Source organism: Micropterus salmoides, unplaced genomic scaffold, assembly GCF_014851395.1.
Source record: "Micropterus salmoides isolate LMB-PRFRI ecotype aquatic unplaced genomic scaffold, ASM1485139v1 Ms_hic_scaffold_12, whole genome shotgun sequence".
NCBI classification, from domain to species: Eukaryota; Metazoa; Chordata; class Actinopteri; order Centrarchiformes; family Centrarchidae; genus Micropterus; species Micropterus salmoides.
This window is the reverse complement of record NW_024040263.1, coordinates 33,471,044-33,497,114: the sequence shown is the minus strand read 5'-3', so window position 1 is coordinate 33,497,114 and position 26,071 is coordinate 33,471,044. Positions and strand designations below refer to the sequence as shown.

At 41.7% G+C, this 26,071-nt stretch overlaps 1 protein-coding gene across 2 annotated transcripts; it reads left to right on the top strand.

The window, feature by feature from the left end:
* The first annotated feature begins 4,403 nt into the window (after window positions 1-4,403).
* LOC119899845 (dual specificity testis-specific protein kinase 2-like) lies at window positions 4,404-25,726 on the top strand. Of its 2 annotated transcripts, XM_038714634.1 has the most exons (11): window positions 4,404-4,634; window positions 5,014-5,885; window positions 15,494-15,615; window positions 17,404-17,452; window positions 19,859-20,005; window positions 20,513-20,595; window positions 20,738-20,828; window positions 21,962-22,045; window positions 22,260-22,346; window positions 22,459-22,552; window positions 22,922-25,726. In XM_038714634.1, the coding sequence occupies exons 2-11, from the start codon at window positions 5,679-5,681 to the stop codon at window positions 24,127-24,129; spliced, it is 2,172 nt and encodes a 723-aa protein (XP_038570562.1). In that variant the 5' UTR covers window positions 4,404-4,634; window positions 5,014-5,678; the 3' UTR covers window positions 24,130-25,726. The 2 variants fall into 2 exon arrangements, with proteins under 2 accessions (XP_038570562.1, XP_038570563.1); XM_038714635.1 differs by lacking the exons at window positions 4,404-4,634; window positions 5,014-5,885; window positions 15,494-15,615; window positions 17,404-17,452 and adding an exon at window positions 17,486-17,999.
* Window positions 25,727-26,071: the final 345 nt, after the last annotated feature.

Genomic DNA, 26,071 nt, shown 5'->3' with positions numbered 1-26,071 from the left:
CATTTTTGCTGAGAAAAGGGGGGAAAAAATAGATGAAATGTTAGAGGACAGAAAATAGAAGTCAAAATTCTGACATATGTGGTGGCTGCGTCCACTTCATTTATACAGCCTATGGCTGTGAGCCGAAGTCAGATCATGTGAAATGGGTGGTTTTGCATTTTGGTTTGGTTTGATATAAAACATGTATCATCACCAAGTAATAACCTCATGACGTTTGAATGGCTCCATAAGGGAATACGAGAATGTTTGTTATTTCTTGTCCCAATTTTCCCACCCGACTTGAACGCAGCATAAGCATGTAGTAGAAAAATCTCTGCTGTTCAACCCTGAGTGATTCATCTGGATATTGTATGAGCTCATCACATACATTTGTAGATTTGACAAAGATGGTGTTTTTGTTCGTGATGAATTTGCTCATATACCAAAGTAGAAAAAGACGCAATGAAAAGGATATTTGTATCTGATTTCCACACCACAGAACCAGTTACTGGGAAAAAGTAATGTGAATCAGTTTTCATTTAAACAACATTTGTGAATGCTTGTATGTTGCTAATTTGATTTTATTGTCTGAGGTGTGAATTAGCAACTGCTGTATCTAGCTGTGTATGTATCCCTGCTTGTGTTTAAATAAAACATGGGTGGCATAAATATAAACTCTATAGCTTAAAGCATAAAGGAAGTTTTGCTTTAGCAGAATCAGTTTTTTCCCCCCAAATATGTATAATTTCTTTAAAGTGGATTATTATGTTCACAAAAGTGTCTCTAACTATGCATGCTCCGTCATGATCAACATTATGTGATAAAAAAGTCAGACTGTCGTAAAAGCCGGATTTCCAGATGAAGCCAAACCATGATCACAGCCTTTTAAATAAAACATACAGGATTAGAACAGTCTCATAAGGGTTTACAAACAAATATGTAACTTGTAAAACATTACATAAACGTAGAGTGATTTGTAAATCTGGATCCATATCTATGCCTCTAATTTACAACTCATATATCAGCATTTGTTCGTCAATGTAGCATTTTTCACCTATTCAATGCAATCTCCACCTGTTCTTGTGGATCCTTTTGAGAATGTTCTTCTGCACCAATTGTGTCACGCAAACAATTCAACATGTGTTGGGAAGACCAACCGCTGTGAACCATCTCTGGTTAAACGAAACAGCCCCAGTCTGCCTGACTGAACATCCATTTTTGTAGAATATCTTTAAGAAAGTCAGACTCAGTCGATGTCTAAGTTCTGCAGAGACGAGCCCACTTCACTGCCAAGAGGTTCTCGTCTCATGCAGCAAACAGAACCTGCATGGACACTGTGGCCTGTTTGTATTGTCGTTGGAACGACAATACAATTGTCGGTAACAACTGAACATACAATGAAAAACTTAGACCTGCTCTATAAGAAAAGTGCATTGAGATAAATTTTGTTGTGAATTGGCGCTATGTAAATAAAATTTAATTGCATCTCTCTGCTGCTCCTATCACTCCCTCTAAGCCCCTCCCGCCAAACCCACAAGAAGGAGCCGGTTGCCCTGGAAACCTCATCCCGCATAGGGCTCGCTCCCTACGGCAAGAGTCTCCCTAGACCCCGGCCCCTCACGCTTCGACTTGTCTTACGACGCCCAGTGGAGAGCGCCCCAGGCTTCAGAGGCAGCTACAACAACGTCTAACAGCAGGATGAATGAATTCTGGTGCGTTCGCCTGGATAGTACAGCTCGTTTGGTGCTGATGTGAATTCTGTCAGTCAAACTCTGCTGCAGCTGCCTGGCACCAAGACAGTGGTTGGATTGTCATGTCAAAGCAAAAGAACTAAACACAGGATTTGATATATAATCTGCCTCCCTAAATATTTCAAAAGGGGTGCCTCAAGGCACAATCCTTGGGCCTCTTCTTTTTATCATTTATACAAACAACCTCTAAAATAATGTAAAATATACAAACTATCCTTACTATGCTGATGACACTGTTCTCTATTGTTCTGGGTCCACATTAGGTCAAGCAATCACAAATTTACAGTCTGCTTTTAACATCTTGCAACATAATCTGGCTACTTTAAAACTGATTCTAATCTCTAAAAAAAGGCTTTTTAAAGGACCTTGCAGAAAGGCAGTCTGTCTGTCACTGTTTTTAAATTGATTTAGGACCCAGGTTTTTTTTATGATGACATTGTTGTTTGAATATGATGAGTGAAAGTGTGTCTATGTATTTACCTGCAAGTGTCGCTGTCTCTATTTGTAACCGCGCTGCTGCCACTTGCCAGGACACTCTTGTAAAAGACATTTTTAATCTCAAGAAGCTTTTTATCCTGGTTAAATAAAGGTTTGAATGAATGAATGTATGATATGTGATATTAACATTTTTTCAAAAGTTATAACTAATACTATTAACAAATCCACCTGCTGATTGTGAAATCTGTTTAGGAAGAGATCTTGGACATAAATACATACAAATGTATTTATGTAAATAATTTGGTAACCGTGTATGCACGTCAGAATGTATGCATTTCTACTGATTAACAGGTAAAAGCTGTTAAAAATGTACTCCGTGTACTTTGTCAGTTCATCTAGTCCATTAAAAAGTGTGTGACAGTGATCCCACAATAATCATTACTGTACAACACACCTCCTTTTTGTCAGCGTCACAATTTTAAATTTTAAAATATTTTTATCTAAAGCTAAACCGGAAGCATCGACTGACAAAAGGCTGGGTGGTCCCTGCACCTGTCAGTCTTGAGTGTCTTAGTGACATTACATGAACCTTTTAAAGCCTGGCTCCAAAAAGACACAAAGACAACGTGAACATGTCAGGTGATGACACAACAAAGCTTGGAAAGTAAAATCCTACCCTACCAGGTGCTCGTCGTTTGTGTAACATTGTCGGACTTACATAAGGAGTATAGGAGAGGAAAGGTTAAGGATAAAGCACAGTACATATAAATCTATAAGCCAGCAAAAATTTGCGGTTGGTCTGAATGCGGCATAAGGGCGTCCCGGCCTGACCAATCACAACCTGGATAGGATGGGCCACTGTGTGAGCAGCAGGTGTTGAAGTTGGTAAGTCTACATTTATTTGTGCATTGTGTTGTACGAGTGTTCTGTACTTATGACACCGTGCTAATCCCATAATAACAACACTGACATCACTTTTAATGGTTTTGTCTAAAAAAATGTAAATTCTTTAACAAGATTATATAGTTTTCCTCTGATATCACCAAACTACAGCAAACACGATTGATATATTTCATAATATGCTAAAGTTACATGAGAATATGCATTTATTTGATGGTTTGTCCCCTTATTTAAAGCAAAACTTGGCTCCATCCAGGCCAAACTGGTTTTCTGCCGCTGCACTGTGCAGTTCCCTCATCACTTCCTCCAACGTGAACAGAAACATCTTGGCTGTCAGCAGCACAACAGGGAGGAGATCGTGAAAATGGATATAAATAAAATAAAAAATAAATAAAAAATAACCGGACTGTTTTATTTTAAATGATACTCCAACCCCAATTATCTGTTGCTGTTAGTACAATTAAAATCACTTATTTAAGATTTAAAGCGTCATTGCCAATGCTCCACTTCCGGTTCAGCGGCTGGTCTGGGAACGGCCTTTAGTCGCTGGAGCCCTCAGGTTGGACGGAGGAAACTGATTCCAGATCCACTGTCGGGGTTAGACTCACCTGCTCCAATCAGAGCCGCTCAGTCATCCACACATGTCAAACTGCACACAGTTCGACAATAACATACAGGAAGTAAAAATAAAATAAAAATAAAGCCTTAAAGGGCTGACCTATTAAAAAGAAAACTTGCTTTGGGCCTAATTTTTGTTCCTTCAATAGCCTGTTGTCTGTATTTTAGTTTCATTACTTTGAAAATGACACAAATGAGGTGCATTTTGTAGTAAACTATAAAAACGCTTTCCTTTCTCCTTTCCATTCACACCAAAAACCTGACTTTTTACATCCGTTTGATTTGGCCTGTGTAATCTCACTGTATTGTCAGATGTATCTGTCACCTGCTCTCTTCTTATTTAGTTGCGTTCACATAAGACAGAGAAAAAAACCCAAAAAACCTTCTGATTTTGTGAGGGACAAAATTTAATTGTTTGCTCCCCAAATTAAAATTGGTAAATTATTTTTTCAATCATCACATAATGCAAATAAATAAAGTGTATTGACATTAAATATGTCATAAGTTGATTAATTAGATTTTCTTTGTCTGCATTTTTGAAAATTCAGGCGTATTTTATGGCTTTGTTCAACATAAACATGTTCAGCGAGCAAGTTAACGCTTCTATAGTTGTCGTAAAGTGGAAAATCTTTTAATGAAATTCAAAGTTGTGCTTTTTGAGGGATAAACTACAGTTTTCTTTCAAGTACATCTATTCAGAACATATAGGCCTACTGTGTAGGGGGGAAAAAAACCTTTATTGTGAAATGTCTGACAGGAAGTGCCGTGTGTCACTGTCGCCGGTTTGACTCCTGGCTGTTCCGCTGGTGAGTCTCGCCACCAGCCGGTCCGGGAGCAGCGGTCCGGACGGGATCATGAGCAGCAGACGCCGCCGGGCTGCGCAGCGTCCACGCGTCCATCCAGACCGAGCGACCCCCCGCCGCGAGCACTAGATCGACTCTTTTACTGGTCAGGAGAAACGACATTATGGGATTTTGACACGCAAACGTTACATCAGAGCCGGGTTATTATTTTCTGCGGGGGAAATTCTTCTTTGCAGGGATTAAATCAGGGTCGATGAGGCCTCTGATTATTTCTAAACAGTCCGGTGAGCAGCTCGATGTGATCCGGGGCTTATCGCCCGTGGCTCACGTCACTGGCCTCATGGCCACCGTACCGCACACAGCCAGCAGATGGGCCCGGGCTGCCTGCAGAGGAAGCTCTTTAATCATGTGTCCTGTTATCACACAGTGCAGAACCGATCGGCCTGTTGTTGCTGTCACAGCTGAGGTCAACCTGCGCTGCTGAATTGTTTCCTCTAACATCTCTAATGTTCTTCTTCCCGCAGGGAGTTTGTGTGGCAGCTGGCTGCTCGGCCCTCCTACCCTCTCCCGGTACCGTGCAGCTGCAGCATCCGTCGTCAGCCTCCAAACTAACGGGATGACGCAGGGAATCGAGCCTCCTCACGTACCGACACGGTCAGGCGACGTTCAGAGGCTGCAGGAATTCTTAAAACCCGCTGTGGCAGGGAGGTGGAGATTATTAGTGACTTAATTATTGAGACTTTTCCACGTTACCTGTGAAGTCAGAGGACAGTGTGGGCCACAGAGAACAAACCCAGAGCTGGTGGGAACTTGAAGTCTTGCTCAGGGAAACTTTGGTAGTGTGGATGGATGGACCTGGGAGGAATGGTGGACTCTGTCCTCCACCTTCACCTCAAATGAGCTGATGGAGATGAAGCTGAGCTAATGAGAAAAGCGGCTCACTGAAGTAGAAATATAGATGATATTTTTACTCTAACCTGAGGTTTATTGCAGCGTTTATCCTGGTGCGTCCTGGAGAGCAGATGCAATCAGAGCTGCAGTGTTGTGTAAAAAACATCAAGTCATCAGTATAACCCACAGGAGACGCTTTGATCACTCGGATCATGGTGGAAGCCACCGTCTTCTCGTGCCCCAGGACTACTGCGGTCTAACAGGCATTTAGCTTTTCCTGTGGTAGTCCGTCAGCACCATGGACTACCACGCTGAGTTTTGCTTCTGCGATCCTGAGGAGGGTCACGGCGGCCCAGATGAGCCGCCGCTCCACAGTATCCACGCACCCAACCGGATCCGCCCTTCCTCGTACCGAGCCCTGAGGAGCGCCGTGTCCAGTCTGGCCCGCATAGATGACTTCTTCTGCGAGAAGATTGGTTCAGGCTTCTTCTCTGAGGTCTTCAAGGTATGTGACCTCGTCTCCTGGTTCATCAAAATGTTAAACTCTGTCAGTTTGTCAGTATCCATCCCAGGTTTCCTCAAAGTCTGAGGAAAGGGGGTCAAAATCAAGGGCAACTGCACTTGGTTGAAGATACAGGTGCTGGTCATATAATTAGAATATCATCAAAAAGTTGACTTATTTCAGTAATTCCATTCATTACACACAGACTGATATATTTCAAATGTTTATTTCATTTATTTGTGATGATTAAAACTGACAACTAATGAAAATCCCAAATTCAGTATCTTTGAAAATTAGAATATTAAGACCAATACAAAAAAGGATTTTTAGAAACGTTGGCCAACTGAAAAGTATGAGCATGAAAAGTATGAGCATGAAATGTATGAGCATGTACAGCACTGAATACTTAGTTGGGGCTCCTTTTGCCTGAATTACTGCAGCGATGCGGCGTGGCATGGAGTCCAGCAGTCTGTGGCACTGCTCAGGTGTTATGAGAGCCCAGGTTGCTCTGATAGTGGCCTTCAGCTCTTCTGCATTGTTGGGTCTGGCGTATCGCATCTTCCTCTTCACAATACCCCATAGATTTTCTATAGGGTTAAGGTCAGGCCAGTTTGCTGGCCAATTAAGAACAGGGACACCATGGTCCTTAAACCAGGTACTGGTAGCTTTGGCACTGTGAGCAGGTGCCAAGTCCTGTTGGAAAATGAAACCTGCATCTCCATAAAGTTGGTCAGCAGCAGGAAGTATGAAGTGCTCTAAAACTTCCTGGTAGTCGGCTGCGTTGACCTTGGACCTCAGAAAACACAGTGGACCAACACCAGCAGATGACATGGCACCCCAAACCATCACTGACTGTGGAAACTTTACACTGGACTTCAAGCAACATGGATTCTGTGCCTCTCCTCTCTTCCTCCAGACTCTGGGACCTAGATTTCCAAAGGAAATGCAAAATTTACTTTCATCAGAGAACATAACTTTGGACCACTCAGCAGCAGTCCAGTCCTTTTTGTCTTTAGCCCAGGTGAGACGCTTCTGACGCTGTCTTGTTCAAGAGTGGCTTGACACAAGGAATGCGACAGCTGAAACCCATGTCTTGCATACGTCTGTGCGTGGTGGTTCTTGAAGCACTGACTCCAGCTGCAGTCCACTCTTTGTGAATCTCCCCCACATTTTTGAATGGGTTTTGTTTCACAATCCTCTCCAGGGTGCAGTTATCCCTATTGCTTGTACACGTTTTTCTACCACATCTTTTCCTTCCCTTCGCCTCTCTATTAATGTGCTTGGACATAGAGCTCTGTGAACAGCCAGCCTCTTTAGCAATGACCTTTTGTGTCTTGCCCTCCTTGTGCAAGGTGTCAATGGTCGTCTTTTGGACAGCTGTCAAGTCAGCGGTCTTCCCCATGATTGTGTAGCCTACAGAACTAGACTGAGAGACCATTTAAAGGCCTTTGCAGGTGTTTTGAGTTAATTAGCTGATTAGAGTGTGGCACCAGGTGTCTTCAATATTGAACCTTTTCACAATATTCTAATTTTCTGAGATACTGATTTTGGGGTTTTCATTAGTTATCAGTTATAATCATCAAAATTAAAAGGAATGAACACTTGAAATATATCAGTCTGTGTGGAATGAATGTATACATTATACAAGTTTCACTTTTTGAATGGAAGTACTGAAATAAATTAACGTTTTGATGATATTCTAATTATATAACCAGCACCTGTACTAGAAGAAGTTTCGTCCCTCATCCAAAGGACTTCTTCAGTTCTGACTGACTGGCAGGGAAACTCAGCTATTTAACCTCAGTGGGGTCGTTGGCCAGGATCGTCGATACTGCTGGTTCGTTAGTGTTCCTTGTTGCTGTGACGACAGTCGTTAGAGCCACCACTTATCTCCCGCTTACAAGGCTGTCCTTTCATCACTTCCCAGGAAACTGAACAAAAAACGTAACCTTTCAGTCTTGGCCTCCGGTAGTCCTAACGACCATAACGTCGTTACAACATTCAGTACATTATTTAAATGTTATGAATACGTTTGGGAACATCCTGTGGTTTAATGCTCAGGTGCTTAAAGTCCAGTGTGTAATGTTTCTGAGGATCTGTTGACAGAATTACAATATAAGATCCGTAACTATGTTCCCAGTGGTGTATAAAGACCTGACATGATGAACCGTTTATTACCTTAGAATGAGACATTTCTCTCTACATAACAGCAGCTGCGCCACCATGTTTCTACAGTAACCCAAAACGGATAAACAGTGCGCGTTTCGTCGGCAAATAAGTTTTGCATCGGAGCAATTTATTTTGGTCCTGAAAATCTGGTAAACGCGGCTTCGGTTCAGCTGGATATGTTCCTCTCACCAGCTTAGCAACATAGACTTGAGCAAGAGTTTCAGAGTGGTGAGACACTTTGAAGACTCTCACCTTGAAACAGGGCTGGGCAATAAAACAATGATGATAATTATCGCAAAATAATTTTCCTCAATAACAATATAATAAATGTTCAATATATCTTCTATAAATATTTGGTTTAGTTCATTTGAATCACGAACTAATTAGCATTTCGTTTTTCTATTAAAAATATTTATTTTGTTGAAAAAAAGAGGCCTGAAAAAAGATGAACTAATCATATATGTTGAAAAGATAATAGTTTTGAATGTTCCACCTCAGACTTGTTTAGTGATCCACTGTTTGGCATCAAGTGTTTGTCCCGTTCTGACCATAAAGAAAAGTTTAACCACATAATTAACCATCTGGTTTCTTCAATTTTCACTCAGGAGCAAAAAGAAATAACGATTTGGCATTTATTGTGATAATTATCGATATCGAACGTTATGAAGTGTTTTTATCGTGATAACATTTTTGGCCGTATCGCCCAGGCCTACCTTGAAGGTAGCGTGATCGATCCCACACTGGGGGAATTTTCCCCCTCTTCAACAAATAGATAATGAATGACTGTTTGACATGCTCACAATAAAGCATGCAGTGTGTGACTGCTGCTGCGATGCCTGAGGTCATGTTCAGCAACACTATCAAAGTATTTATTTATTTGGCCTCGGGCCAGATATTATTATTGTTCGCAGTTTTGGCAAGGATCCATAATCACCAAGAGAAGTAACGTGTTTCCCTCGTTAATGTTGTAGTGTTGCTTTGTATAATCTATTATGTGGTTTATAACGGACTGCGGTTTCACACTCTTGGCTTACGTTTTCCATGTAATTTGTCAGGTACTGTCCTTTTAGTGTCCTTTGGGCTCTGCAGGCACCTCACCTATATCACCGATGCTCAGTAGATGGGCACCAATGATCTTCTGAGCAGTTTTAGTTACCTGCTGCAGAGCCCTCCAGGTCCTGGGCCGTGCACATCCCAGTATTGAGAACTAGAGTGGGGGAGGTCCACCCAATTATGTCCATTCATGATTTGATGAGTTATCGGGTCAATTCAAAGTTCCACAACCACGCTGCGCACAAATATTAAGTTCAAGTTCATTTTATTTATATAGCACGTTTTATAGCAGCCACTGACTGACCAAAGTGCTTTACAGAACTACAGAATTAAAAGACAATAATACCATGCATAACAGCACAGCATAGAAAAGTACAGCAAAGTTAAGAACAGCTTTAAACAGGAGTAGCCAAAGCAGTATCAGACTCGTCAACAATAACAATAAAAAACAGAAATGCCAGTATCAGACTTAGATAGAAAAAACAGCATCATACTCCAAGGAGAGAAAAATTAACAAAAATGAAAAAATTATATATATATATATACACCCTTATTTATAGGCCAAGGAAAACAAGTGCGTTTTTAAAAGTGACTTAAAAGAGGTCACAGAAGGGGCTATCCTAACTTCTGTGGGCAAATTGGCGAGGCCTAACCACAGAAAATGCTCGATCCCCTCTGCGTTTAAGTCTGCAGTGAGGGACTAATAACAGATTCTTTTCACCTGATCTCAGACTTCTCGATGGAGTATATGGTTGATACAGTTCAGATAGGTAGCACGGTGCTTGGTTGCATAGAGATTTGTACACAAATAACAGGATTTTAAAATCAATTCTGAAATGAATGGGCAACCAATGAAGAGACCTCAGAATTGGGGTGATATGGTCACTTTTCTGACTATTTGAGAGGAATCTTGCGGCGGCATTTTGCACCAATTGCAGACGAGCAGTTTGAGTTTTCGAGATACCGCAGTAAAGTGAATTGCAGTAATCTACATGTGTGGTGATAAAAGCATGAACAGCCATCTCAAGAGTTTTAGGATTAAGAAAAGGTTAGATTTTTGACAACAGACGCAGTTGATAAAAACTAGAGCTTATTACGGAGGAGATTTGTTTATCAAAATTTAAAGACTCATCCAGTAGAACGCCCAAGTTCCGTACACTTGAAGATCTAAAAGCCGATAGTCTGTCTAGGTCGAAGGTGGCAGCCTGGGGATTAACAGTGGACCCGAAAACAATGATCTCTGTTTTGTTTTCACTTAAAAATAAAAAATGGTCAAGCCAAAATTTTACTTCATCTAGACAACCTAATAATGATGAAAGGGCAGAGGGATCATTTCTCTTGAGTGGAACGTACATTTATGAAAATGAAATATTGGACAACAAAGAACATGCGTTCCAAGTTTTGTGAGGTTTTAAGCCCCCTGGCCATGTGAAGTCCAAAAGTCTCACAGTGGATATTTTTGTCCCTAAGGTGCCATGTGGGCTAAATACGTAAATGCAGCATAAGAAGTTTGAAACATGTCCTTTCCTGATGCCAGTGGTGCTTTCACTATGACTGGATGTTGACATGTAAGTCTCTAAGCAGTTGACATGTGAAATTTGGGACAGATCTGAGCATGTCTATTCCATTTACATGCTACTTCCTTTTTCATGGCGAAACATCAACGCCTCGCCACGGACATTGCCGTCTGAGGAATCAAAAAAGGTTCGCAATTTAACATCTCTTAAAATGGAGATTCCCACATTTGAAGTCAATCAGGTTGAAGCTCTAGGAGCTCGTTAAAGTACGGAGCCTGTAATCAGAGAAACCTCTTGCAAATGATTAAAAATGGCCGACTTCCTGTTAGGTTTAGGGTACGGCTCCAAGAGGTTTATTTTTAAACACAGCGGCATGCCCTGTGTCCCTCTCTCCATGTTTTTGTCTGCTTTGCTGATTTTCTCCATCAGTAGTAGGCCTACATTTTATAATGTCCCCAAAAAGACACAGAACTTGTCTTCTGGATTTTTCCACCAGCGATTCCGTTTACAGCAGCAGCCGCGGCATCTGGAGGAGGCGTTTTAAGCAGTGCCTAAAGTGGGCCGGCACCTTGACATTTTACACGTACCGGGACATTTTCTTGCGTACCGGGACTGCCGGTCCTCTCCTCTTCAGATCAGGTTCTCTGGGCGCTACGTGACGCTCACCTGTTCCCGTTCTCGCCTGCCTGCTAATCTCTGTCGGGGGAGAGAGACGAGCTGAAGCTGAAGATGAGAGCGAAGTGCTGAATGTAGCTCGTCGGTGTCACTTTTCGTGAACCGACCAATCACAGCCTGGATGGGGCGGGACATTTAAAGATATTGACAGATAGGTGTCATTTACACGCTGGGGACGCTGGGGACAGGTCAGAATCTGAATGTCTCCCTCACTTTTTGAAAGCTTTTGTTAAAAATGTTCTGAAAAACGGCAACAAGAACAAATGAAACAATGCACAATAAGAAAACATGCAATGCAACTGAAAAATAGAAGAAACAAATGTTCATTGTCCTAAAGCTGATTACTGAATTATATTCCATTATATTTTGAATTGTCACCTGCAACCTTAATTATGTTTCCCTTCATGTAAATAAAGACATTTGCACCATAAATTGGTGCAGAAAATGTCTCCAGAATGCCGTAAATTAAGTGTTTAATGCTCAAAGTCCCCCACTGATATATTTCAGCATCAAATATTTATTCAAAATACTGTTAAAATATCTTCTCGTCTTGTTCTCGTGACTCCAAATGTGCCGTCACGTCCCTAATCTGAGCCCTTATGTCTTCACCACTTTACAGCACAAAGTGACGTCCCATCAGCAAACTTTTGAAATGTTGAACTCGTCGTTCTGCACGAATGTTCATGATTATGACAAGTTGGTACTTGGCATTAACAAATCAGAGACTAACGACCATGTAGAGCTTTTTTGTTTGCGCAATAATTTAATGAATGATTGGCAGACTATCCAAACCTGATGACCTGTCCATCGTCAACTGCTTATCCTGCGTACAGGGTCGCTGGGGGGCTGGAGCCAATCCCAGCTGACATCGGGCGAAAGGCGGGGTACAACCTGGACAGGTCGCCAGTCCATCGCAGGGACACACATAGACGAACAACCAGCCGCACTCACACCTAAGGACAATTTAGGTAGCTAACGGATAAGGAATCCGCACTGGTGTGTTCGCTGTCGCTTTACTTGGTCCGTGCTTGTAAAATATCCACCGTGTCCGCTACTTGTAACGTAATAGATAACAACTGTGTCTGCAAATTGCTAAAATGGCTCACTAAATATACCTGCCCAAGTAAAGTCTATGTGTGGGAAACATTGGGCCCAGTTGGCTCAGTTAGTCCTGTTAGTCTGTGTAGGATGTAACAAAAGACAGAGGAAGATCGTTTCCCACTGCACTGCTGTTGGACCGATCCTCATTGAGTGAGCACCAATCAGTAATAATGAATCAGAATCAAGTATCAAAATCACAGTTTGTTAGATTTATTATCACTGTTAAAATCTGCCTACTGTTTGTCTGTTCGCTCTGCCGGGCCAGGCCTCAGGTATGGCCCAGTGGATTTGTGCAGATCATGAAGAGTGATGGGAAATCCAGAAAGCCTATTAGTGCTATGCTATTAATACACACACACACATGCACTCCAACACACAGACACAGATGCATGCACTTGCAGCTCCACACACTTTGCAGGCACAAATTACAGTAAATGAGCCATCTAGTCACACAGACCTACTGTACGTGCAGCTTCACATGTTCTGTGACCCTGTGTTTCTGCTGGACAGTGTAAAGGTCGAACCAGTTTTAACAAGTGGAAACTAGCCTAGTCCTAGCCCTGCAAAAACCATCGGGGTGTTTCTAGACTTTCCAGAATTAAAGAAATCATTAATAACAGCTGACGTTACCGTTAGCATGCTACGCTAACACCGTTAACAAATCACACGAACAACATGTAAAACCTATATCAGGGGTATTCAATTAGATTTCAAAGAGGTCTAGTTAGAGAAAATTTCCTGAAGCAAAGGTCCGGAACATCAAAACGACGAACTTGCGTTATCATTCAGCACTATAACCTATAGTTGTATCAACACATGTTTTTAGTCAACAACGGACTGTCAAATCAAATAATATTTCAGTCAGTTTTCACATCAAACTGGAGGGATAATAAATAATAACTATTCAAATAATAAATTCTAAATTTAAGTAAACTAAAGTGCCTAATTTTTAGAAAAAATGTAATAAAAAGTGTAGCTTGAAGTGATGAAGTGTAGTCTTAACCAATTTTATAATAAACACACAACTGAACAGCTGTAATGCCTCCTCTTCTCTTTCATTTCCTCTTACAGAGCTACCACTTTCCTACTTTCTGTTGTTCAGTGAGAAACGTGAGCTCCAGCTAGCATATTGGAGATCTGTGAGATATTCTGGTTTTGAACTGCCCGTGAAGAGGAATGTACATGTACGAATCTGTACATTCTTGATTAAAAGTCATGTGAAATCTCTTTTCCCTTTCGTCTCCTCAATTCGGGTGTGTTTCCAAAACGTCTCTGGTGAATCTCGCGGACTCGACTCGCAAGCATCGGTATGCACAGATTTGATTGGCCGAGCAGCGTCACATGAGACGATTGGAGCACATGCGATTGGTCTGTGAGTTTCCTGGTCCTCTAAACCAGTACAGTAAATGCTAGAAAAGCTGTGCGGGTTAAAATAGAAACGCTCCTTCACGAGGTAGTAAGTCTCAATAATAAATGGGCTGTAGGTCGGCGGTCCGGAGAGGACGGCGGCTGGGTCCGGATCCGGACCACGGTCCGCCTATTAGTGACCTCTGACCTATATCATACTATACCCAGTGCTGTAAATTATGTTACTTTAATGAACCTGGAAACAAATGTTATCACTTAAAGTGGTTATTTTATGCTCGTTTTCAGGTTCATCGTCTTATTTATTTACCAGAGCAGGTTTACATGGTTATATTTTTGTCATGCTGCACATTGCTGCAGCTCCTCTTTTCACCCTGTGTTGAAGGCTTCGTTTTAGCTATGGAGTGATACATCTTGTCTCTAAATGATCTTTGTTGGGAGCTGCACATGCTCAGTTCCTAGTTAAGGACTACTAGCCAATCAGAAGCAGAGTAGGGCGGGTCAGCGAGAAGCCGGTAAACAGCTCGGGTTCAGCCGTACGTGTTGCCGACCGGCTCGGCAACACGGACTGGAGCGAGAGTTTCAGAGCGGTGAGTTATTAATCTGTATCCATAAAGTTTTAACTGAGCTCTGTCTCTACATCACAGGAACAACTTTATGTCCACTGACTGCCTGGAGGGTAGCTAGTGTTTGGAAGGGAGAGGAGAGCTGTGAGCTGCAGCTCGCTGTTTCTGAGGGCGTGTCGGAGTCGCCGCTCGGCGAGCGTTATGACATATTTTCATTGTGACGTCACAAGAAAAGGAAGTAAAGGCTGGATTACAAAAGAGCTGTTTTCAGGCAGTTCAGAGTTTTCTGTGGGAGATGGGAACTCCCTTTGGGCTGGACTTCACTTTGCAAACCTGTTACATACACAAAAAATGTAAATAACTCAATAAAGGAGAGGGGAAAAGGCAAAGAGCAGAATATGAGCTCTTTAATGACTTTCATTGACTGCCAGGATGATGTGTTCACAGTGTTATAGTTTTACAAAATTCTGTTGTCCAAATTAAAGGTTCTAAGCAAATTAACATCATTTTCTGAAGTAAATGCTTAACAGTGCTCAAACACAGACCCACACAGTGTTGATACAGAACTAAAGACTAAAGATTTTATTCTCATCAAGTTTCAAATTACTAGAGTTAAAACAAAGGCCAAGACTTCATATGAAATAATAAACTCTGTATTGATGTAAAAGTGGATCTCTACAATAACTAATCCCCAATTTCACTGCTCATGCCTAAACACCTGTGTTAGCTGACAATTACATAAAATATGAAATGACATAGTTCTAATGAAATGAATAGGTTGGGCTCTCAGCTCTCAGCTAGCATCAGACAGCTCATTTTAAGTGACATTAACCAGCTGCGCTGCGAGTGATGCAGACAGACAAGACGTTCAACTAACGACAATGTTAGGAAATGGTACGGTCCGTTTTAGGGGTGTCTGAAATTGTTTTTCAAGATTCTTGAATATAAGGCATGAGTACGGGAAATATATTGTAATATTTACAAATACAGGTAAGAAAGATTGTTGGTTTGGCCTCTTTTGGGAATTCGAACCATGATCGTCCGTCCTGATGTTTCATTGTAGACATCGCTCGATGGAAATTCTGCAGACATCGCCCAACCCTATTCATGGTTCTCTCTGTGTGACTTGCTCTCTCAGTGGAAACCTTCTCTGATTGTTTTTCAGGTGCAGCATCGGATCACAGGGCAGGTGATGGCGCTGAAAATGAACACACTGGCCAGCAACAAAGCTAACATGCTACGAGAAGTGCAACTCATGAACAGGCTTTGCCACCCCAATATCCTCAGGTAGGTACTATTGTGTATCTGAAAACACACTTCCACTGTCGGTGTATGTAATGCATTGTGTTGCCAAGTGAACTTAGATCAATATACTTAATATAGTGTCAGTGTTGTGTACCTCTGTCAGGGAGTATCCCCTCTGTGCAAAGCAAGTCAGTATGCTTTCATTGTGATTCACCTTCTGTCTCAGCAGTCAGTAAACATTAGTCTGGTTTTTGTGAATTTTTTTTTAAAATCACGTGATGAGTGTCACACAGCGCTGACTTCCTGTTGCCAGTGTGTGGCGCTACCACTATGAATGAATATCTGTTTGGGCGGGAAAGTTATCAAGCACGTAAAGTTTGTACAGATTTGAGCATGTGAAGTGAAGTCACGACGACTTCCTGTTTCACAGCGTAGCATGGACCTTTGCCGCTACGCCACGGATACGCCGATGAAGGAAAACTCGCACACTTTACAACATGACATCATCAATGTGTTAAGGGTTGAAGTTGATATAACCAACCTGCAAGAAGGGGTTCATCACAGCATAAAAGTAGTGACTTCCTGTTGTTATGACTACGAGTGAATATTGGCTTGTAGATGCGTTCAGGGCGCGACTCTTATCAAGCGCGTGAAGTTTGGTGCTGACGTGAGTATGTAGACTGAAGACTGAAGAACAACTTCCTGTTTCATGGCGAATCATCGATTTTGGACACCACACCACGGTCACGCCGTTCCACGAAAACTCACCGTTTGTACAACTTTTTATTGTCAGTGGATTAGACTGCACAGCGTAAATTTGAAGACGATCGGACTAATTCTCTAGGAGGAGTTCATTAAAATACTGAGTAACAAACTTTTGTACAGCTTTTAATCATTGTATGTCTGGACTTGATGCACGTACCACAGAAATCTCATACATGTATGTGAAACTTTGGCAGGCAGCTGCTCTGTAGGGGGCGCTAGCGAGCCATTTTGCCACGCCCATGAGCGAAAACCATAAAATATGAAACTTTCCGCCCCGCCTGACGTGTGTGCAGAGTTTGGTGAGTTTTAGACCATGTTTAGGCCCCGAAAATTGAGATTACTTTGCAGAAAAAATGATTGCTTCAGTTCCAGTAGGGAACTCTAAATAGTACTATTACCAATGACCATAAAAGGAAATAGTGTATTTATTGTGTGTGCCTGCCAAAAAGAAACTATTAATAAAAAATACTACTACTACCAATAAAACCATACATTATTACTCATGACATTCAATGAAAATCATGATTAACAAGGCTCTCCTACATAGGCAAAATAGACTACTTTCAAAGTAGCATATTCACATCTAGTTTATGCCTTTACCAGTACTCTTTAATTCTTTCCAAAGAACGCACGAAAAACTATTTTCCAGCCACCATCTGTGACGCGGTGACCCAGAGGAAACACTGCTGTTGAATGCAGCTAATACTACATGACTGAAGAGATTTCACACTAGCAAAAAACACGAGCAAAATTACAGAATGGACTATTATGATCGCAAAATTACAAGTAGATAGGAACATATATGAAGAATACAGATGTGGGGGCATCATTCAGGAGAGGAGAGGCTGAATCTCTTCGAGGACGATGGATCCAGATGCAAAACGTCTGGAGAGAAACACCGACAGCCAGGAGAGAGAGAGAGAGAGAGAGAGAGAGAGATGAGTCCCAGTATTCTCACCAGCAGGACCAACATGGACTATAATTATTAGGCTCCATGAAGGGGCTTTGAAAGGCTAGAATATGACCAACAGAATTTTAAAATCTGGTTTCTTTACATCCCTCCAGGTTTCTTGGGGTTTGTGTGCACGAAGGTCAACTCCACGCTCTGACTGAGGTAAAACCATTACTACTATCTCTTTTCTTTATAGCATTGCTTCTTGAAATGGAGTGTTTTTTGTTTTTCACTTTGAGTGTCCCTCTTTCATTCTCATTGGCCTTTCCCATTTCTCCATCACCCTGTTTCAGTCATGCATACATTCGTAGGATAAAATGAGTGAAACACGACATGGCAAACGATTTCATGTTGTAATGAGTAAAGAACAATCATAAATGCAGCTCTTAAATAGACAGTGGAATTTTGGAGAAATTGGGGGTGTGAATGCCGGCTGCTGAAGGCTGATGCTAAACTGGATTGCTAACCTTAAACTTTGAATAATTTTGCAGTTTTCTATCTTATACAGGCATTTCATGCAAGTTCTCATTTCAGCTCCTGTCTCTTTAAGGCCCCATAAAGAAATTTTGACCTAAATTTTATATGGCCGGCAATAGCCTGTCACTCTTGTCCTTTGGAAGGGCACCGAGCCAAATCTATCCGTCCATGTGAGGAAACCGAACAAGATTTTCCACATTTCTGGTGTAAAATGATGCATGAAGAGTTTAAGGTGAGACTCGGCAGACAGAAACATAAATTTTGGGCTACTTTGCTTCCTTAACGTGCTTCCAAAATATACATTTAGTAGATCAGTTTACTTCAGTTTTGTCTCTGTGCGTATGTGGATTTCGCTTAAAAGTTAGCGTTCTGCCGTAACACGTCCAGTCGCTGACGCTGTCTGCAGCATATGATCTCCGGTACCGTTGCTGTACAATGCTGTTGGATCCAGATATGGTCATTTCCTTTGTACAAGCAACCAATCGTGAAAGTACAGAGGCGGATTTAAGCTAAACTTGAAATCTGATTTCTAGCATCGATTTCTGACAACGTGATTGGTTTAGATGCATCACGTGACACTTCCTGGTTTAGCTTTCCGCGGGTGTTTTCTGTGTAATTGTGTCTGTTCAGACTCATTTATTAGTTCTAATGTGTTTTAAATGTTAGATATTGTTAAGGATTTGAATCTGTAAATATTGATTTTCAATTCTACGATACATATCTTTACATGCCGTTTTCTCAAAACAAGTTTTTCCTCATACTCTGAGCCAAAAATCTCCACTTCGGTAGCACTTACATACTCCAAATTATATTCTGAAGGTTCTTATAGTGGGGTTTCTTAATATATCATTCATGGAACACTATGGAACATTTTATCCCTTAAAACAGGTTGAAAATTGTTTTTTTTTCATGCCTGTTGACAGTATTTTTTGATTTATGAAATATTCAAACGAGAAATCTAAAACACCCTCTGTAAAAACTTTTGTGTATAATGAAATGAAACACCTGACTTAATCCAGTGTTCAGATTTTTGTTGTTGAAATTGATGCAAATTAGCGCATATTTCATTACATACTGCCTCATTTGCATATTTAAACATACTATTTCAGAAAAGGGATCTCCACTCTGATGATGATGTCACACACTCTACCTCACACAATACACACCGAAAAAGGCAGAAAATTAAAACAGTGACAATGAAAAAAAACTATAGAACGTATCAAAAAGCTGATTATATCTTTAATAAATGAACTTCTTCTGACCAATTTAAAGTTTAAATAAAGTCTGTAGTATGAAAGTAGTAGTATGCCCGACTAATGACAATCCAAAGTGGAAAGAAAAGGATTTGAAACTTCGCTCCATTCACTTGCATGGGAAAATCTTCCTAAAAAAACCTTGAATATTTTGGATAGAAGCATCGAGCTGCACAGTTTGGTGTTTAAAAGGAGTTTCTACGTCAAACTGTGGGACCAGTCAGGTGCCAAAACAAACGTAAAAATACATTTTTTTTGTAGAACAACATAGGCTGTGAATCCTGACTCAGCATTCACAACCAATTAGCAGCATCCAAAGAAGTTAAAGGGCAACTGGACTTGGTTGAAGATACTGGAAGATGTTTCGTCCCTCATCCAAGGGACTTTCTATTCCGTAGTTACTATAAATAAATACAGACCAGTTTTTTTGTTGCATGGATCAATAACGAGCTGGGACTCCTGCTTGCTGTAAATAATTACACTTGCTGGAAAAAGTTTCCAGATCTCAGGAGAACAGTGCTGTCCCATTGTTACACCAGCCACTGTGTAAAAACAGATACTCGCACCTCTCATTGTGCCTTAGAGCTCTGCGTCGTGATCCGCTCTGAAGAGTCGGAAGCCAGTATTGTTCTAAGTCCGGTATGAGATGAGAAGAGTGGAGTTATTTCCCTTGAGCTGTACTGTGGGAAGATGGCGCTGGGTGCTGCAGCAGAACACTGAATTTACAAACACAACCGTGTGCACGCTGATTCAACCATCTGCTGCGCCATCTTGAATAATATATAGAGAATATTCCGAAATAGGTACTAACGGCTGGCCGATCTCCCTCTTTCTGTAGTATATAAACGGAGGAAACCTGGAGCAGCTGCTGGACAGTGATCTGTACCTGTCCTGGGGCGTCAGGATCGGTCTGTCTCTGGATATTGCCCTCGGGCTGCAGTACCTGCACAGCAAGGGCATATTTCACAGAGACCTCACCTCCAAGGTAAAGCATATAAGATGCATAGTATAGATCCTGAGGGCTTCATCAGCTATGTTCACCAGGGCTGGGAAGCTAACCACTCAACGCCTTCATAAACTGTACATAGTACTGCTGCTACTTTCAAAACTTAAGGAACTCCAAACGCCAAATAGGGAAGCGATGGAACGTAATCACAATACTTGAGCTGTTTAGTCTTCAGCGTCGGAGTAGGTTCCCGGTGCTGATGTAAGCTTGTCAGCAAGTCCAGCTGTTAGATGATGCTCAAGGCGCAATGGAAAGTTTACAGCTAACATTTTGTAGCCTGAACAACAGTTAAGAGCAGAGGCCTCATGTTACAGAACGATTTATTAGATCACAACCTGGACAAATAAAACCAAGTCTGTGTGCCGTGGATAGAGTGCAGGGAGAAAATTGTTCCTGTACTTTACAGGTGGTTTGTAAATTTATAGTTGGCGCATTTGTACCAATATTTGTTTGCATATCTGATGTCCCTCCTGCTGTCCTGTGCAGAACTGTCTGGTTCGCTGTGATAACGGCATGTTCACCGCTGTGGTTGGAGATTTCGGCTTGGCAGAGAAGATCCCTGATTACAGGTAAAACACAAAGCCAGTATAAATAACTGAGGTTATTTATGGTTGGGGTCAAAGGTCAGTGTGGCCCATATCAGACTGTGTTTTGTGCACTATGTCAATCAAGTACTGCACTGGAGATGAATTCAGTCTTTCATTATTGCAGTGATGGTTTGGGTAAACAGCCTCTGGCCATCGTGGGCTCCCCCTACTGGATGGCCCCTGAAGTTCTGAGAGGAGAGCTGTACAATGAGAAGGTAACCCTGTTCATCTTTGGTACTGCACAGCTCGCAGAAACGCCTACTGGAGCACTGTTCAGTATTACAACACTATGTAACTTTAGAAATTACAAATGAAAAGCTTAATGATGAGCTAAAACACAATCTTTGGTCACTTCAGTACACTCAGGTTCCAGTAGCTTGTGGTGGCTAATGTTAGCTAATTAACAAACTTACATATATATGACAGCAGTATCTCTTGATGTAAATCAAAAGCTAAACACAGAACTTCTCCTGTGAGAAATTACATAACTCTAATGCCTTGTTGTTGTTGTCTTCATCATCTTATAAGCAAACAAACGTACCGTCACAGTGTTTTATAAACAGTTTGCTGACGATGGAAAGTAGGTCTGATGTTAATGAGATGTGACATAAAATCCTGTTTAAAAACTGCACCACAGAAAATATAGTTTTATTTTTTAACACAGACACGCTTACTGTTTTATTTATTTATTTTATTTTAATATAGTTTTATTTTTTTAACACACACACACACACACACACACATACTGTTATTTATTTAATTAAAATTTTTAATATATTTTAATTTTTTTAACACACACACACACTTACAGTTTTATTTATTTTATTTTAATTTTTAATATATTTTAATTTTACTAACACAAATACACACAATTACTGTTTTATTTATTTACCTTATTTTTATGTATTTTTATTTGTTAACACACACACACTATTTTTTTATTTTAATTTTTATTATATTTTAATTAATTTTTTTAACATACACACACTAACAGTTTTATTTATTTATTTATTTATTTTATTTTAATATAGTTTTATTTTTTTAACACACACACACACGCATACTGTTTTATTTATTTATATTTCAATTTTTAATATATTAAAATTTTTCTAACACAAACACACACACGCTTTAATTGCTTTACACTTTAATTACTTGTTTAATGAAATGTATGGGGTTGATTGTTCTTATGTAGTTTGTATGATGCTTTGGCAATATTGTTGTTACACATTCATGTCAATAAAGCTATTTTGAATTGAATTGAGAATGCAAAAAGTGAACCTGAAATTAATTCAACTCTGAGAGTATTGTAAGAACAGAAGTGACTCACTTGCGCTCCTCTGCTCAGGTGGATGTGTTCGCGTACGGCATCATCCTGTGTGAGATTATCGCCCGAATCGAAGCTGACCCTGACTTCTTACCCAGGACAGAGGTAGGAGTCTGCCACAGGTCGCTGTTGTGTGTGTGTTAAACTGTTAAAATGGTATAATTATTTACTTACTTACATACGCAGTGATTTTTATTTAAAGCTAGAGTAGGCAGCGTTGGACGACAGTCAGAGCGCTGGATTCATTGACACAAAAAATGTTTCTCAAATAAACTGCCTACCTTAATATTTCTTAATATTTGTGACACTGTGTGTGTAGGACTTTGGTCTGGACGTGGATGCTTTTGAGAACATGGTTGGGGATTGTCCCGCTGCTTTCTTTAGCCTCGCTGTCACCTGCTGTAATGTAAGTACACGCCGACTGTCTAACTTGTCATAACCCATCACGGACTCTGTGAGGCTATGTGTGTCTTTGTTGACAGCATGTTGTGTTTCATTGATGCTTGTGTTGTTTTCAGATGAGTGCAGAGAGTCGTCCCCCGTTCTCTGACATTGTTTTGGCACTGGAGGGCATGGAGAGAGAAGAAGAGCGAGAGAATCCCATTGCACTCGGTAAAAAGATTAAAAAAAATTCCTTCTATGAGTGTTTGTTTTTTTACAGCAGTGTCAGTTTGGTTGCTCACGCAGGGCTCGATTGTCTTTTTCTTGATTACTCTGATCCCATCTTTGATCTAAAGCGTCAGCGTAGTGTTGGAGGAGGGATGGGGGTGAAATCCTTCATGGGGATAAAATAGATCAAGGTCAATATTCAGATTAGCAAGGCGCGGCGCCGCAAGTTTATTTGTATAATGTAGGGAAATTATTATTATACATTTAAGAAATAGCAAATAAAAAGGTTAATTTACCCGAATAAACCTATTTGTTCAGCCATAATTCATAATTTTCCACCTCACTCACGTCTTCCCTCCTTCCCTTGCTCAGAGCCAGTGACGGTGGACGTCAGCCCGTATCGGCGGCGCAGCTCTCCGTGTCATCCCGGTGACCGCAGCCAGCAACGCCAAGGCTTGGCGAGGAGCCAGTCGGACATGATACCCCCGGTAACCCTGACCCCTCCTCTCCTTGGGACCCCTGCACGGGTCAACCCCTTCTCTCTAAGACAAGACCTGAACGGGGGGCGGTGCAAACTCTTAGACACACCCAGCAAGTCTGTCATCTCCCTGACCTTCACCCTCCCGGCACTTTGTGACCCGTGTGCCTCCCCGCCGCACCTTCTCAGGGGGATGCTGGGGTCGCGAGCGCCGCCAAGGAGATGCCAGTCCCTACCCTGTACCCCGGAGCTCAGCCGGACTGCAGCCCTGCCAAGGGACACGGAGGGGAAGGAGGACGAAAAGGACGAGGACGTCAGAGTGTCAGTGATTAAAGAAGGGACTTGGGAGGATGTGGAGGGCGGCGTGAGGAAGAAGACGGGGGTGCACGAGAGGCTGCAGACAGAACACGTGGAGATGAGTGAGAAGCGAGAGGAGGACGGGACAGGAGAGGATTTGGGTCTTCCTGTGGAGCTGGAGATGGTTTCTCTGGAGCGGTTAGTGGAGGAGGAGGAGGAGGAGGAGGAGGAGGAGGAGGAGGAGGGTGTTTGTCCAACAGAACCCATGGACTGTACCAAGTCTCCAGAGTCAGCAGAGGGAATCTTGGACTCTACAGCTGGAAGACCCCTGCTTACCTCCACTTCCTCCTCCTCCTTACGCACTAATGGCTGGAGACTGCCCATCTCCAACGGACCGCCCTCCTTGCCTCCGTTGCCACGACTGGACAACAACAACAGCTCAGCTCACGTGATTGGTCATCAGGTACAGTGCGGTGGAGGAGGGCGGGCTAACGGTTACAGTGGAGCCCGCGTTCTGTCCTCTGACCCTGGCGGTCCCTCTGAGCAGGATGAGGTAATGTCCTGTCCGGGCTGCTGTCTGGTGGGTCTGAGTTTCCCCTCTGCGCCCTACCGAAGGGCTTCATTACCACGGCAGCGGCCCTACCGGAACCTCAATGGTACCATAACGGGTGGCGGCGCTTCCTCATCAACAACCCCCGGCACAGCGACCAAAGCTCTACTGCGTCGCAGCGCAAATGGACTAGTAGTGTCTGGGCCCTCTGTGCCATGTGAGCCTGGCCGCTCCCTCCCGGGGGCCCAGACATAAGCCTGCACAGAGGGGATCTGGTTTTGAACTTGTCATGCACCAGCACTAAATGTCAGTAGAGAAACTTAGCAGCACTAAATGTTGCTGTGCTACTACTGAGAACCCATTACTGACCCCAGCGTCTGAGATGCGTCCTTAATTCTGTGCAGTTGCAGCATCCAGTAGTAGCTGGTGATTAGAGAGCCAGCTGGTGGGCGGGAGGATTAAGCCCAACAAATCACTATGATAGTGAAGAACGTGCTGGTGTAAAGTGGCTAAAGCAGGCAGAAACAGCTAGGGTTCAAACAAAGTGGGTAAACAACACATTACTGCCGCTGAAATGGTGCTGATCCAAACAGGCTCACAGTGATGCACTGAACCACGCCACAGGGAACTCAGTCTGCACTCAACTGTGCTGGTTTCACACAACATGTGGCTGATTAAACACATTTAAACAGACTTTTTTTTATTACAACTTGGGTCTTATTTTCGCAGTTATGGTCGTAGTCACTAATAACAACATTACTGACAAGTTAAATGCTGAGATCTGTGGACACGGTGACACTATAAAGACGTCACATGTGGCAACACACAGGTTAGTCAAACTGACTGGTAGGGACAAAAAAGACATGGACTGTAAAAAACTGTCCATTATAAACACGTGTCACAGTTTACAGTCTGACTTCCTGCTGTTACTTTTGTGTTATTTAGCCAAAACTGCAAAAAATAAGACCCAAAATTATAATAAACGAGGGATAACCTTTAATATGTACAGTACTTTTTTGGTAACGGTGGCGGAAGAACATTTTGTAAAGCATTGTCCCTCCCATGATGGAGGACATTTGGGAGACATAAAAAAAAAAAAGCTTTTGACTCGCATGGCGGCGCTGGTAGAGCCACTCTGCAGGCCGCTGCACTGTTAAGACCAGGTTCTGTATGGAGTGAACAGAAAATGACCGTGTGGCTGTAGCTACATAACCATATGAAAAAACACTGTTTTTGATTCTATTTAATTGATTAACAGTAGCTACATGGGGACTATTTCTAAAATGAATAAAGATGATTTTCTTCCTACAGTTTTTATAGCAGTTGACCTGAATGAGTGTGTGAATGAGTGTGTGTGTGCGTGAGAGAGTGATGTATGTTGCTCTGGGGAACTTAAAGTCTTTTGCACTTACGTTTGGAGCACTTTGCAGTAAGACACCAGGCAAAAGCTAGATGGTGCTTTATTTTAATCTGTGTTACCAGTGTTTTGTAAATATATGTGTGCATCTTGCCCAACAAACTGCACAGCTTTCATCCTTTGACCTCGGTTCCTCCTCACATGTATCCTCTGTGTGTGTACATGTACATTTCATTACGCTGTTGTAACTTAAAAAGTGGTATGTGATGCAGGTATGAATATTTATTGGACAGATCATTCCACACACTGTGTGTGTATGTGCTTTTGAGCGAACTGTACAGTAGAGCGATGGATACCCACAGGATCAAAAGTTTTCACGTTATTTCTGATGTCAAACCGTGGTTCTCACTTCATTTCTACTTTTGTTCTGTTCTTCTATACAGCTAGAAACCTGCTTGCAATAATCTGATAATAAACAAATATGGTTGTGCATAACGCTCTGTGCTGGTTCCCTTTTTTAACATTTACTAAATGGTTTAAAGTGAAAGACATTGGGGCTGAGCTGTGCATATACTGTGCATACCTATGCAGTCGTTTTAAACATTTCATTACATTTGATCAAAATAGGAACAATACAGGTAAAAAAATATATGGATAAGTAGGTTAAAACTTTATCGTTATTTATATGATTTAAGTTGATTAAAAAATAAAGCTCTAATAAATAAACAGTATACGTAGTATCATGAAATATAGTTTTGCCATTCTGGTTTTCATAGTAAGGGGGTTTTACTGGAGTTTACTTTTATTCATAATAGAAGATTTTATTTAAAAACCTTTTGA